The 14,368-nt window shown below is 32.5% G+C and overlaps 2 protein-coding genes across 6 annotated transcripts in view; one reads left to right on the top strand and one right to left on the bottom strand.

Moving 5' to 3' along the window:
* LOC128987121 (MAD2L1-binding protein-like) overlaps positions 1-5,302 on the top strand; it is a 26,785-nt gene extending 21,483 nt beyond the window's left edge. The window contains exon 4 of one of the 2 annotated variants that reach the window (XM_054407835.1): positions 4,791-5,302. In XM_054407835.1, coding sequence (XP_054263810.1) covers positions 4,791-5,178 — 388 coding nt within the window. In that variant the 3' untranslated portion in view covers positions 5,179-5,302. Of the gene's footprint in view, positions 1-2,986; positions 3,274-4,790 lie in introns of those variants that run through there. The other variant, XM_054407836.1, reaches the window with a different exon arrangement.
* The window catches only part of LOC128987119 (peroxynitrite isomerase THAP4-like), a 23,600-nt gene continuing 14,470 nt past the window's right edge, over positions 5,239-14,368 (bottom strand). For 3 of the 4 annotated variants that reach the window (XM_054407830.1, XM_054407829.1, XM_054407832.1), the window contains one exon: positions 5,239-9,645. In XM_054407830.1, coding sequence (XP_054263805.1) covers positions 6,894-8,891 — 1,998 coding nt within the window. In that variant the 5' untranslated portion in view covers positions 8,892-9,645 and the 3' untranslated portion in view covers positions 5,239-6,893. Of the gene's footprint in view, positions 9,646-13,296; positions 13,610-14,368 lie in introns of those variants that run through there. The other variant, XM_054407833.1, reaches the window with a different exon arrangement.

Here is a 14,368-nt window from a genome sequence, read left to right as displayed (position 1 = left end):
ATGTTCTTATGTATGCTACACAAGTAATTGTTTAGCAAGGAGAGTTGCCTGCTATTACCGTTGAACAGAACAATGGTGTCGTCCACGTATCTATAGTAGAAGATTATCTTATCTTTGTACCGATTAGCTGAGGTAAACAAATGCTTGTTCTCAATGTGATTGAGGAATATTTCCGCCAAAATGCTGGATAATGGAGAACCCATTGCTAGCCCGTCTTTCTGATTGTAAAAATTATTTTCAAATTCAAAATAATTCTGTTTTAGTATGATTCTAATGAGTGCTATGAGCTCGTTGATTGCTTCAAGGGGTAGATTAGAATTCTTATGTAGATTTCGTTCCAATATTTCTATTGTTTCCTGGATTGGTACATTGGTATATAAGTTGACAATGTCAAAGGATGCAAGCTTCATATTACTTTTTACTGGTTGTGTCTTAATTTTGTTTACTAATTCCAAACTATTTTTGATGCTGTGGCTATTTTCTAATATAATTTCTCTCCTGATTATTTTGTCCAGTTTTTTTGCTATCTTATATGCAGGTGATGGTATAAAATTGACCAGAGGTCTGATGGGTATATCAGGCTTATGTATTTTCGGAAGTCCTCTAAGAATAGGTGCTTGGGGGTTAGTTACCTTCAGGTTCAATATTTCGTTAGCTGTTAACAGATGTTTACTAATAGAGATGGCTTTGTTTATTTCCTTAGAATTTTTGGCTGTAGGGTCCTTATCTAAGAGTTCTATTGTATTGGTTTTACTCATAAAATCTTTTACTTTGTTCACATAGCTGTCGTGATACATTATTACAATGGAGTTGCCTTTATCGGCTTTAGTTATTAGGGCGTTATGTTCGGCAAGTTTGTTCTTTATGTTTGTCAAGGTGTGTTGCATAGGTTTGAATTTTAAATGCTGTTTCCGTGTGTTTGATTTAATTCTAAGAATGTTTTTTGCTCTGTTTCCTATTAAAATACGAGTGGAATCCCTTACTTCATCGGATTTTATACTTTTTATGGACGATTCAATGTCTAACAGTTCGTGAACAAGGTTTGAATTTTTATTGTTTGGTAAATTGAAATTCAATCCTTTATTTAGCAAAGCGATTTCATCATCTTCAAATGTTATTTTTGTTTGGTTCACGACTCTCTGAAAATAAATAAAATAATAAAAAAAATAATAATAAATAATAATATTAAATTAATAATTAAATAATTAAATTAAATAAATTAATAAATAAATTAATAATAATTATTATAATTAATTAAATTAATAATAATTAATAATTAAATAATAATATTAAATAAATAATAATAAATAATAATAAAATAATAAAATAAATTAAAAAACTGGAACAAAAGAAAAGAAAACCTATGTCTCTGCGAAGTACGGTTCATTCCTCAGCACCAAATTTAAAAACATAATGGATAACAATAGTATCACAGTCTCATTCAAAACTGACAATAAACTTGGATCTTTGCTAAAAAAACCGCCCCAGACACCTACAGCAACCTTCGAAAAAACTGGTGTGTACCAAATCAATTGTAGTGATTGTCCAAAATATTACATAGGCCAGACATCCCGATCTTTTAGTAAACGTTTTAAAGAACATCTACCGAAAAGGACTACAACTGCACAAACTTCGACCTTCGCAGAACACCTGGTTTCTCTCAACCACAATTACAATAGTATTGACAGTAATATGAAAATCCTACACCTATCGAACGACCGATTCAATAGAAACACATTGGAAGAATTCGAAATCTATAGGGCTGTTAAATTTGACAGCCAAAACATCATTAACGACAAGATTTCATTCCAATCGAATTACATATACGACACTGCTATTAAGATAATGGAGCTAGGGACAGTTGTGAATGGAACTATCAGCTGATCGGGAAATCCAGGCACGACGTCATCACTGACCACGTTGATCCTGACCGGCAGTCTAGACATAACTTTTGCCCGATCACGTCGTGTCGTGTCCCGTAGGCCTACCGTTTTCAGTATTTTACAGCTTTAAATGTTCTTTTTTATGTCCGTGTACGTGTTTGTGTTTTGTTTATTTATTTATTATCCTTTGACGACCTTCGAATGAAGCGAGAAGACATCTTATAACTGCCTGAAGATGACTCCAATGTGAGTTGAAACCGGTAGCAACTCAGCTACAACACAAGATCGCATAAATGCAGGTATTTTACACCAATTTATAGTATTTAAATGCGATCAGGAGGCTAAAATTCAATATAATAAAATTGATCAGGTGCTAAATCGTGTTTTATAAAACTGTAACAAAGTTTACAGTCCTGGGAAATGCTTACCCCTTGATGAAGCGATGGTCTTGTTCCGCGGATGCCTATCCTTCCGTCAGTACATAAAGGACAAAGCCCACAAGTACGGAATAAAGCTTTGCCCTTCGTAGGTTTTTTAACACCTCACAATAACGTTCTGTGGTAATCGTGGTTCCATGAGGCAGGTAGTCAACCAGTAACACACCCTTTGAATCCCAAAAGACGGTTGCCATAACTTTTCCTGCAGATTGCACGACTTTTGCTTTTTTTGGTGCAGCCTCATCTTTTGCTTTCCACACCATGCTCTGTTTTTTTGTTTCGGGAGTCCAATGATGAATCCATGTTTCATCTCCGGTCACTATTCGGTCAAATAAACCATCCCCTTCATCATCGAAAAATTGCTGAAATTGCAATGCTGCATCAACTCTCTGCTCCTTGTGTTGTTCTGTGAGCAAGCGTGGAACCCATCTTGCGCTGACTTTTGAGAGGCTTAGATCTTCAGTAATTATTCGATGAAGTGAAGTACAGCTTATTCCAACATTTGGAGGCAGTTCAGTAAGGATGTCATCAAGTGTAAGGTGTAAGGCATATGATCAGTGTCAATGACCCTTCGGCAATGCTCGCAACCCATAGGCCTAGACATACCGTCATCACCGTACACACTACAAAGTTCTCGATGAATCTCAGTTGCATTTTTATTTTTAGCGGTCAAAAAATTAATGACAGCACGCATTTCACAATCGGCGGCAGGAACCAGTGGTAACTCCATGACAGCTAGCGCCTGACTGGCGTAGCGAGCCACGCCCAGCCTTGGGCACGTTGCAGTGCTGCCACAACACCCAGACGCTAATTCCCTGCTACTCCCAGACTTCACCCTCATACCGCACGGATTTTATAGAAAAGTGTAACTTACTTTTGGAACGACCCTCGTAAATTTAAAATTTGCATGTTATTCTTATGGAGAATAAGTCAACTGTTGTAGTTTGCTTGATAATGAACATATTTTGATCGAATTTGGAAAATACATTCATATCTTACTAAATAATTAACATTTGAAAGAAAAAACACTTTTTACCCTCCCTATTGCAGCAAACCTAAGTACTCGTTAAACTAATTATATTTAAGTAAGGAATAAACGTGATATTTTTAAGGAGACATTTTAGTGTAAATCAAATCAAGCAAATAGAAATTCGCTTAGTCTGCAGGTTTGCTGCGGTGGAGGTATTAATATCTCTCCGTTGAAGTGTGCCGAGCAAGTGTACCTTTGAGAAAAAAAGAATTATTGCAATATCAAGTGTTATATCGGTTAATTTATAGTAGTTTACGCAACGATTGCGTTAAGTTAGTCTTTACGACACGAGTAGAAAATTTAAGGCACGAGTATTTAAGTGTCAATTTAAGTCTATTTAAGTGTGTTAATTTAAGTGTCGTAAAGACTATTAACGCGAGTTGCGTACACTACTTTACCTACGACCGTTTTTTAATTACTAACCATGTGGTTTTTAATTCCTAACAGTCACTACTCATAACTTCTAAGAGAGGTTATGTTTTCGTTTATTGTCATTGCCACTGAAAGTGATGTAATGACTTATTGTATAATCAGTTGATTTCATGTAATTACGTGTTTTTAACCAATACACAATTTTTAATATGCGCATGTTTGCTAAACAAACTCAAACTATCGTTGCACACGTTGTGATTTCTTTTTGGCTTTGTTAAATAATAAGTTACTTTTTTCAGGGAATACGTTCTGCTAGCAGCATTCTTACCATAAATACTGTACAGTATCAGATACAATTAGGAAAATATTGCATATTTTTTTGACAACTAAATAATATAGTGAAACAGTTAATTTACAGTTAGATCTCAGCATCGAATATGTGGTCCACAATGAGTGGTTAAGAGGTTTTAAAAATAAACCAGAAGCACATTTTCATTTATCAATTTAACCTTATTTTGTTTCGTCCATTTAATTAATTGGTGGTATGTAATTGCATACCTTTGTTTCGACTTTGGTGGCAAAAGATTAGCACAAACAGTTTGTGCTCTCTTTTCATCTCGTCAACTTCACTTTCATTAACTGACATTTTTAATCAGTTTAATCTACCTTTCTTTAACTTCCACCAACTTAGGTTACGAATACAAGTATCAACAGGAACAAGTCGGATTAACAGTTAAAATTGTCAACTGATCAGCTGATTAGTTGACGTTCAAAGCATTACAATTTTACTTCTTTTTTCTCAATCCTTGAACCTAATTGGTCCGTTACCGTGTTCTTATGAGAAAAACTATGCTGTTATAAAATGAAACTATGCTGTTATGAAATTAAACAGCTGTTAAGTAACACTTTTCAATTCTAAGAACTGAACTGATGACTACTTTAAAAAACGGTCGTAGGTAAAAGTGTTAATCCTTCAATATAGTTAGTTTCATTTCTGTTGTTTTTTGCCTCCTGATCACAAATTTATTGGGTTTTTACCTAAGTCTTTTTGTTTTGTTTTTTTTTCAGGGGGATTATAATTTCAGATGAGGTCAATGCAAACTTCCAGAAAAAAGTTGGTTTGACAAATATGTTTGTTTTTCTAAAAAAGAAAAACACAGAGACAGTTAGTTCAGAATGGCTTCTTCCTAAAGACCATTACAAATTATCTGATCGCTCCCAACAAGTGTGTTTCTCATTTACACCATCAACATCAAAACCATGCTCGTGTGTTGCTGACCTTGACAAACTAACACAGAACATGACAGCCCTCAGCATTAGTGATGAGTCAATGGCAAGTGACAAAATGGCTGATTATGTGTGGTACCAAACATCCAAGACACTTAAAGGGTTCAAAGACTGTAAATCAAAAGGGAAATCCATAGCAGATTTGTGGTATAAGCATAGATTTTTATGACCATCTGCATTTATTTAGAAAAAGTTACAATTGTCTAAGGATCAGCATGTTTCAGTTTTTTTTTTTTTTTTTTTTATATAATTTGTACTGTTAATAAAGATGTTAGTGTATGCATGATTTAATTAATGGTTTCCATTATTCTACACCAATAAAATTCTTTGGAAGATATTGACAAATGCTTCTAAACAACAAGACAGAGAGGTGTTAAACAGTAAAAAACATCAAGAACAAGATGCACAGTAGTAAAAGAGATTAGTGATTAGTGTGTGGGCAGAGGGTAGAAAAGCTGGCAGGTTTAGTTTAATGATAATGATAATTTATTTGCACATAACATACAAATTTGTGAAAATCACATGTACAGGTGCTTCGTCTTGATCTCTTAAAAATTGATTCTCAGTCCTTAATTATTCTAAAACATAAATTGGTTCCTAAGATGTTGATCACAGTCTTAAATTTAGTGCTACAATACAACATGAACATATTCAAACATAACAAGGTATAAAATTTGTAAATCTACGGGTAACAAAATGGCAACAAAAAAATTAACAGAGAATAAATATATGAACAATAATATACGATTTTGACACAAACAAATAATTCCCGTAAGTGTTTGAATGTGATAAACATATAAAAGTAGATAATATAAAACAACAAAACTAATACTAAATGACTAGAACCACTAGATTATATTTCAGTATCATTTAAGAAATCTTGAACTTTGTAGTAGGCCTTTCTGATCAATAATCTTTTAACACTCTCTGAAAAATCTTTCTGAGACGCTTCTTTCATGTTGTTAGGTAATTTGTTAAAAAGTTTCATTCCCATGTAATAAATACCTTTTTCTAGAGCAGTGGTAGAGTGGTGTGGATAAACCAGTAAATTTTTATTTCTTGTGTTGTAATGGTGTTGGGTTTTCTCAGTTGAGTACCATGTTAGGTTGTTCTTTACATGGTTTAAAGTTTCATAAATATAAATACTTGGTACTGTAAGGATTTTCAAATTTCTAAATAGATTTTTGCATGTAGAACCTGGCCCTGTTAAAGTCATTATTCTCAAGATTTTCTTTTGTGCTGTTAGTACTTCTTTAGAAAATTCAGTATTACCCCATAACACTATCCCATATTTTATTAATGAATAAAAATATCCGTAGTAGAGTGTCATTTTATTTATTTATTTATTTAATACATGTCATTACATCATTTTTTGACAGGACATAAAGTCATATACAGGATATAAGAAATAACAAAAATGTCTTACTAAATTATTAATCTAACTTAACGTCCCTATTTAAATAACATTCTATAGAAAAAAATTTTTTTGTTTTTAACCAGGTCTTCAGGGTGGACCTTTAGTTTCAATACTTGTGCAATGAGTTAGACAGCTCATGTTGTGACATATACTATTTAACTTCTTGCATAGCTGTGTCGTATGTTCCCGCCAATTTAAGTTCTGGTCACACACAACACCTAATAACTTTACTGAAATCTGGCATTTCACATCATTACCGCTAATTCTTAGCTTCAACTCTCCTTCCCTACTCTGTAAGTTTCAAAAATGAACTAAACTCGTCTTACTAGTATTTAAATGAAGGCCATTAATAACAAACCAATGCTCTAGATCTTGTATCGTAGCCTCTGCGTTCTCCTTTATATCTAATAAATGCTTTCCTTTTATGAGTGCTGTAGTGTCATCAGCAAACATGATTATTTTGGCATTTACATTCTCTGGGAGGTCGTTGGTGTAGTAAATAAAACTGGGCCTAAAATTGAGCCTTGTGGCACTCCTGTTACAACTGTGTCATACTCAGATTCATATTTATTGTTTTCTATTATTATTGATATTTTTTGCCTTCTTCCTGTTAGGTATGATTCAAACCACTTCCAACTCGACCCTCTGATCCCATATTTAGTTAATTTTTTTAAAAGGACTGCATGGTCTACACAGTCAAAAGCCTTTGATAGATCACAGCAAACTGCAAGAGTCGACTGTGATCCATCCATGGCCTTATATATATCATCTGTTAGTGATATTAGTGCTGAGTTTGTTGAGTGTGACTTCCTAAAACCATGCTGACTGTTTGTAATTAATCTATTTGATTCTAAATATTCTTGTAGTTGCGTGTGTACCACCTTTTCAATTATTTTAGAAAACACAGGTAATAGTGAGACAGGGCGATAGTTTTCAATTAAATTTCTATTTCCTTTCTTAAAAATTGGCCTTACGATTGAAGTTTTAAGGTTTGTTGGAAATTCACCAGTTTTTAATGATTGATTTATTATTTTTGTAAGTGGTGCAGCTATGTACTCTTTACAGTCCTTAATTAATCTAACTGGAATTTCATCCCAACCTGTTGATCTCTTGTTCGATATTGACTTAATAATCTTTAATACATCTATCTCTTTTACTTCTTTAAATGTAAATTCTGTATTATCTGGGATGGCTACCTTACTACAGCACTCAATTGCTCTATGTGGCAAACTTTGAACTTTCAGTTGTTGTTTTATTTTTAGGTAATGGTTGTTAAAGTAATTAGGAATAACTATGGGGTTGTTGATAGTTTTTCCGTCAATCAATATTTCTTTTATGTCATTATTATTCTTTTGTATCATTCCCAACTCATTCTTTATTACCCTCCATGATGCTCTACTCTTACATTTAGATCTTTTAATAAAGTCATCATTTGCCTTACGTTTAGCTGCCCTTACAACTTTTCTAAATATTCGTCTATATATCTTGTAGTAATTTTGCAACTTGGCACTTTTATTAATCTTTATTTCACTGTGGAGAAGTCTTTTTTTCTTACTTGAAATTTTTATACCTTCTGTTATCCATTTTATTACTTTACCATTTTCTTGCCTCAAAGGTTTTACAGGAAAGGACTCATTCATATTTAACATGAACTCTCTTAAAAAGTTATCATAATTTTCATTTGCTGACTTGTTTGATTCTACCTTCCAATCTGTTTGCTTTATTGACTCTTTAAATTCGTGAATAGCCTCTGGTGTAAATCTTCTCTTTAGGGTATACTTTTTATTTTCTACTTTACATTTAAAATTGGGTATTTCAGCCCAAATGGCACTATGATCAGAAAGGCCTATGTCCTCTACCAAAATATTTGTCAAAGTGAGTTTTTTATTTGTTATAATATTATCGATGCAAGTATTGCTAATGGGTCTAGTCACCTCTTTGATATTTATTTTGAACCCATTGAAGTTTATTACATTATAAAATTCCTTAGACTCTACACTATCTAAAACGTTAACATTACAGTCTGTTGCAAAGAATACATTGACCTTTTTCCTAGATTTAAACATTCTAAACATAGACTGAAGCTTTTTAAGAAAGGTTCCTAGGGTAAACTTATATGGCACCCTGTAAAGGGATATAATTATAACAGGCTCTGAAAAATTTAATATTTCCACTACTGAGCACTCAAAATAGAAATCTGCATTTAAAACTTTTAGATCATCTCGTACTTTACAATTTATTCCTGAGCCTTCTTTTAATAAAATTGCTGTTCCTCCTCTTTTGGCAGATTTTCTAATATAATAGTCTACCATATAGTAACCTTTAACTTTGTTTAACATGCATATATTTTCCTCTGTCAACCAGTGCTCATTTAAACATATTATTTGGGTATTTTTACTTATTTTTTCTAGAATTAAGTTTAAATCATCAATTTTGTTTTTTACACCTTGAATATTTAAATGCATTAAAAAAAAAGTTAGTTTGGTAAGCCCATTTTCCTAGCGCTACGCCAGGGGTAGATATCGATTTGCTAAATCAAAATCTAATATCGACTATTGGATGGATTTAACTTTTCGTTTACTAAAAAGATTGTTCTAAATTTCTTCCTTGTTAAATTTTCAGCAGAGTCTTCAGCCAAGAGTGCCATACTGCATACTGAGATGTAGTATTATTGAACCTATGTTTTTAACTTAGATTATGGGATCTGAGGGAGGGAGGTTGGGTAACTATATCATCACAGTTAAATAGAATTGTTCCACTATTATGATAGCCTCCTAAAGATAATAAAACTACAAATCTAAAAACTTCATCAACTATATTCAGGGAACATTATAAATAAATTTGTTTTTAAAACTGGGTCATATATGAATTTGACAGCCAAAATCTAAATTCTTACTGCTGCCCCAAAGTCATAATTTATTGTTTATAAATTTGCAGAAACAGAATTTATATTCCCTAAATTGTAAATAATTTTACTTTAAAGTTTCCAGTTAAAATGATACTTAATCAACTTCAACTACTTTTGATAACCCAGATAAACTGAACAGAACAAACTGAGTCTACATGTCTATTATCCTCGCCATGACAACAGTAGGCCAACCTATACTACAACTTTCTATTGTATGTTATGCTGAGATGCTTTGTCAATGGTGTGCTTGTTGTCGCCATTGAGAGGGTTGATGTGAGAACGTCTCCATTTAGAATATACTCCCTCCGTATCTGTTGGAATTAAATATATATATATTAATAAAAATAATATGGGTATGATTAAAAGTAGTGAAATATATGAGGAATTAATTTTCAATCTTGATTTAAATATTTGTTATTGTTTTAAACTTTTAACTGAAACATTGATTGCATTTTGTACTGACATGTAAATAGTACCTGGGGACCGAGCTTTGCTCAGAGTAAGTCATTAGCATATTCATACTCTGAGAGCAGTGTTTTGTCAATACCATTTATGCAAAGCAAATGTTACACTACAGTCTATTTGTAATTTGTTAAACATTACCTCAGCATAGAGCGTCCTCCAGTCATAAAATGAAAACCACTTTGGTTTAAGGTTTGTTTATAATCAGCTGTTGTATTTATTTATTTTATTAAGTTCATTTTTTTTTTACATGAAACTTGTTTTTTTTTGGCCTGAAATAAATTATTTGCAACATTTGAAGGAAATCGTCAGAGCCGTTTTTGAGATATTGTTTACTAGCCTATAACGATTATTGCAATTTCTTTCTAAACCGTTTTGTAGAGCTTAAAAAAAGAAATAATTTAGTATATTGAAGCGCTGTTGTATGCCTAACGGCACAGAAAACGTACTACTATAACCCAGAATGCCAACGGCATGGTAAAAAGCATTAAGTGTTTTGAGAGAGCTTTGCCTGTCAATCCGTAGGCAGCGCCACCAGCGTTGCTATGCGTACAAGCCTACATAGGCCCAAATTCATATCTACGACGTCGAAACCGCTGTTGAAGAAAGAATGCTAAACAAAGCTAATGGCTCTTGCAGCACTGTACTCATGCACATTTTGACTCAAAATTTGGTTTATATTAATCCATACGCGCAAGTTTTCAGCTCCGTCCTGCAAACTACTACTACTGAACAGCAAAAAGAACTTAAAATGCATATAGCCAACGATCCAGGTCAAGACCAGCGTCGATACAACGACGCAACTTCTAACGACGTTGCTATAGTAACATCCTAATTTATTATTCGTGCGAATTCGCACGGGTTCACCTAGTATGTCTTATTTATGGAAATATTTGAGTAAAAATGTAATCAAACAAGTTGAAATTCGCTTAGTCTGCAGGTTTGCTGCGGCGGGGGTATTATCTTCATGAAATGTGTTCATTTTTTAAGTGATTAGATTTTTCTTGGCAGTTTTAACTGCATGAAACTTGTTTTTTTAGCCTGAAATAAATTATTTACAACATTTGAAGGAAATCGTCAGAGCCGTTTTTGAGATATTGTTTACTAGCCTATAAAGATTAGAGTAATAAAATTAAATTAAATACTAATTCAACTTAATATAGCTGTCCATATTATGTTAACTATACAACAGAGTGCATAAACATTGTAACTCTTAAATAAAGAGTGAAACATTGAATTGACGCCAGTGCACTCAAACGTCACCAACACGAAACGCTCGTCAACACTTGCTCTATGTTTTATAACAATACATTAAAATGATTTACACTACTTAAAAGTCAATGCTAAAATTATTCGTTTATAATAGCTTATCATAAACGTCGTTTTGACAGTTGGTAAATTAAAAACAGCTGATTGAAAATTTTTGTAAATTCTAATTTACATAATTTATTTTTGTAAAAAAATACAACCGACTTCAAACGCTCTAAAAAGAATGAAATAATTTCAATAAAGTAAACTTTTGTATTAGTCTAGCTCACGTATTTTAAGTCGGCGCGGCTCTATGATGATTTTTGATACAAAATTGAAAGAGGGTGTCCATATTGCAGGTGACTATCTATAACTAAAGGTGTTAATCTCCATGTCTTTTTCATAGTTATGCGTTAAGTGTTATTTCATTACCGTAATCAGAGATCGGCATTATAGTGGTATTAACGAGTATCTTTAAAAAGATTATAACGCATTTAGATGATTCTAACTTGGAAAAGTAACGTTTTAATACTAAACTAGCTTCTTTTCCCTATCATAATATCAAACTAAATTATTTTCCTATTCATATAGAACATTTGTGTGTGTTATTTTGGTAATGCATTTATTCTGAAGTAAACATAAATTACAAGAAAATATTTCCTTTAATATATAAACAAAACAGTTCAGTACCTATGTTTTTTATATATTTATGTTATCCAGCTACAATTTATTGATTTTCAAAATACACACACAATATTTAATTTCAGTCATACTCATATTTGTAGTTTGAGCCGCGCCGACTTGAAATACGTGAGCTAGACTAATACAAAAGTTTACTTTATTGAAATTATTTCATTCTTTTTAGAGCGTTTGAAGTCGGTTGTATTTTTTTACAAAAATAAATTATTTCATGATTTTTACTTACTTCTACATTATAAAAAGAAATACAGTAACGTCTCAAGCCTTTTGGAACAATATGAAAGTTATTCCTCAGTCACCAGCACTAAAAAATCTCTCAAAAGTGGAAAATTGGTCGTTAACATGTATAGTACCTTTGGAAAATATTATATGAAAGATTGGTTCAGCTAAAGGTGGTGTAAGTCATGTAGGGGGTTTTGTTTGCTCAAGATATAGCCTAGTCGAAATTGCAAATCATCTTCCTCTAGGACTTTCCGAAGCAGGCATAATAGTATTGATATGTTGATATGTTATAGTAACTGGGTAGAGAATATTAATAAACATTCCACATCTGCAAATGCATGTTTAGTAATTAAAATATTTAACACTTTTAAGACAATTGACGATTATGCATTGTCACACTTCTTAGGTCGTGCAAGGAATAATTGCATTTAATTTATATTTAGACCTGTTTTGCAATTGCTTTGGTTTTCACAATACACCTTTATTTGTCAATATCATACAGCTATTCACTGAAACATATATGTTTTTGTAAGTCAGAATATTCAATACTAAAAACAGAATTACTGTATACACAAATCAGGTCAAACGTTAAAATACATTTTTTATAGTAACCAAAACAAAATACATTTTTTTCAATGTAATTCATTTAGGCTCCATAGCAAGAAATAGTTTATTGATCAATATGAAGTAACTGTTTCATGAAGAATTGTCTGTAGCTTCATTTAAATGGTTTCAACTAACAGCTGTAGGAATGTTATTATTATTTATTGCCTTCTCTGCACAAATGTAAACAATCTGCACAAATGTAAACAAAATAAATGTTGAATATTTAAGATTTTCAGAATTTTTCACCGAAACAAATATTATACTTAAACATAATATATAAGGTACCAAATAAAAACTCTCCTGGTTATTTTGGTGGTGGAACCACACTGATCGGTAAAAGAATCACAGAGAAATTGGTGAACATACATAGAAAAAAAAAACATCGCCACAAACAAATTGAGAACCTCCTCCTTTTGTTGGTAGTGGGGAAGTCGGTTAATAAAACAAATATGATCTTCTAAAATATTTATTTCACTGCTAAACCATAGTTTGCTAACAATAAATTGCCTCAGTACTCCTAGGATTATGTGTTATGGGGGGAGAGAGCTAAGTTAAATAATCATTATTTGATTAGAAGTCTGTATCGAGTAATCTTCAGTGTAATCTTTGCTCAATAGTAACAACTGATGTTATCCCCTTGATACTGTATTTTGTAATTTGCTGGTATACTGTGGATGGCTTGTTATAAACAAATGTTACAAGTCTTTTGTTTACTTTTTTTCTTTGTTATTTTGTTCAACCAACATGGTTACCGTACTTGGCAAGACAATGTTAAAAGTTTTTAATTTAATTTTTTTTACGTCTTTTCAAATAAAATTCGAAAATTCGTTATCTGATCTGAAGCCGATAAAGTCTGGAGTACCTCAGGGGAGTGTTCTTGGTCCCTTGCTATATTTGATATATACAGCAGACATCCCTATGGTCCCCAACGTCACAGTTGCTACGTTTGCTGATGACACCGCACTGTTGTCGAGTCATGTGGACCCTCAAGTCGCTTACATAAATCTACAAGCTGCCTTGACTGAACTCCAGTATTGGCTTAAAAAGTGGAGGATAAAAGTCAACGAAAACAAGTCCAAACATATTGTTTTTACTCTAAGAACAGGGTACAATCCTCCTGTAACCATTAATAATGTAGCCTTAACGGAGGCAGACAGTGTAAAATATTTAGGTCTAACTCTTGACAAAAAATTAAATTGGAAATCTCATATCTGGTGCAAGAGACAGCAAATGGAATTAAAACTTCGTAAACTCAATTGGCTACTAGGTACGAATTCAAAATTATCATTGGCTAACAAAATTTTACTGTATAAAGTTATGATCAAACCAATTTGGACATACGGAATTCAACTTTGGGGGACCTCGAGCAAATCCAACATCGAAATTCTTGAACGATTTCAGGCTAAGGCACTGAGAACCCTTATGAAAAAGATTATATATGGCCATATTAAATTTTTTTTATCTGGTTATATTTGGTTTTGGACCAAATATAACCAGATATGATCATATATGGAATCCCCCATATATGGAAATTTTTCAATAAAAAATATATAAATAAATAAAAAAATTACAATTTAACATATTTGCACATTAAATGGTATAAACTATACATTAAAATTATAATAAAAATTTTAAATTCAAAAAATTCTAAACAAAATTTACACGCATCCGACTGGGATTCGAACCTGGGACTCCAGCATGTAAGTCCACCCCTTTAGCCACTACACCACAACCGCTTCATGTTAGACGACTTAACAAAACCTATTACGAATGATAGAAGCTGTATTTTTGGTCTCG

Source organism: Macrosteles quadrilineatus, unplaced genomic scaffold (assembly GCF_028750875.1).
Source record: "Macrosteles quadrilineatus isolate MER2022 unplaced genomic scaffold, UCM_ALF_1.0 Scaffold_2__2_contigs__length_208266976, whole genome shotgun sequence".
In the NCBI taxonomy this organism is placed as follows: Eukaryota; Metazoa; Arthropoda; class Insecta; order Hemiptera; family Cicadellidae; genus Macrosteles; species Macrosteles quadrilineatus.
This window is presented reverse-complemented; position numbering and strand designations above follow the sequence as displayed.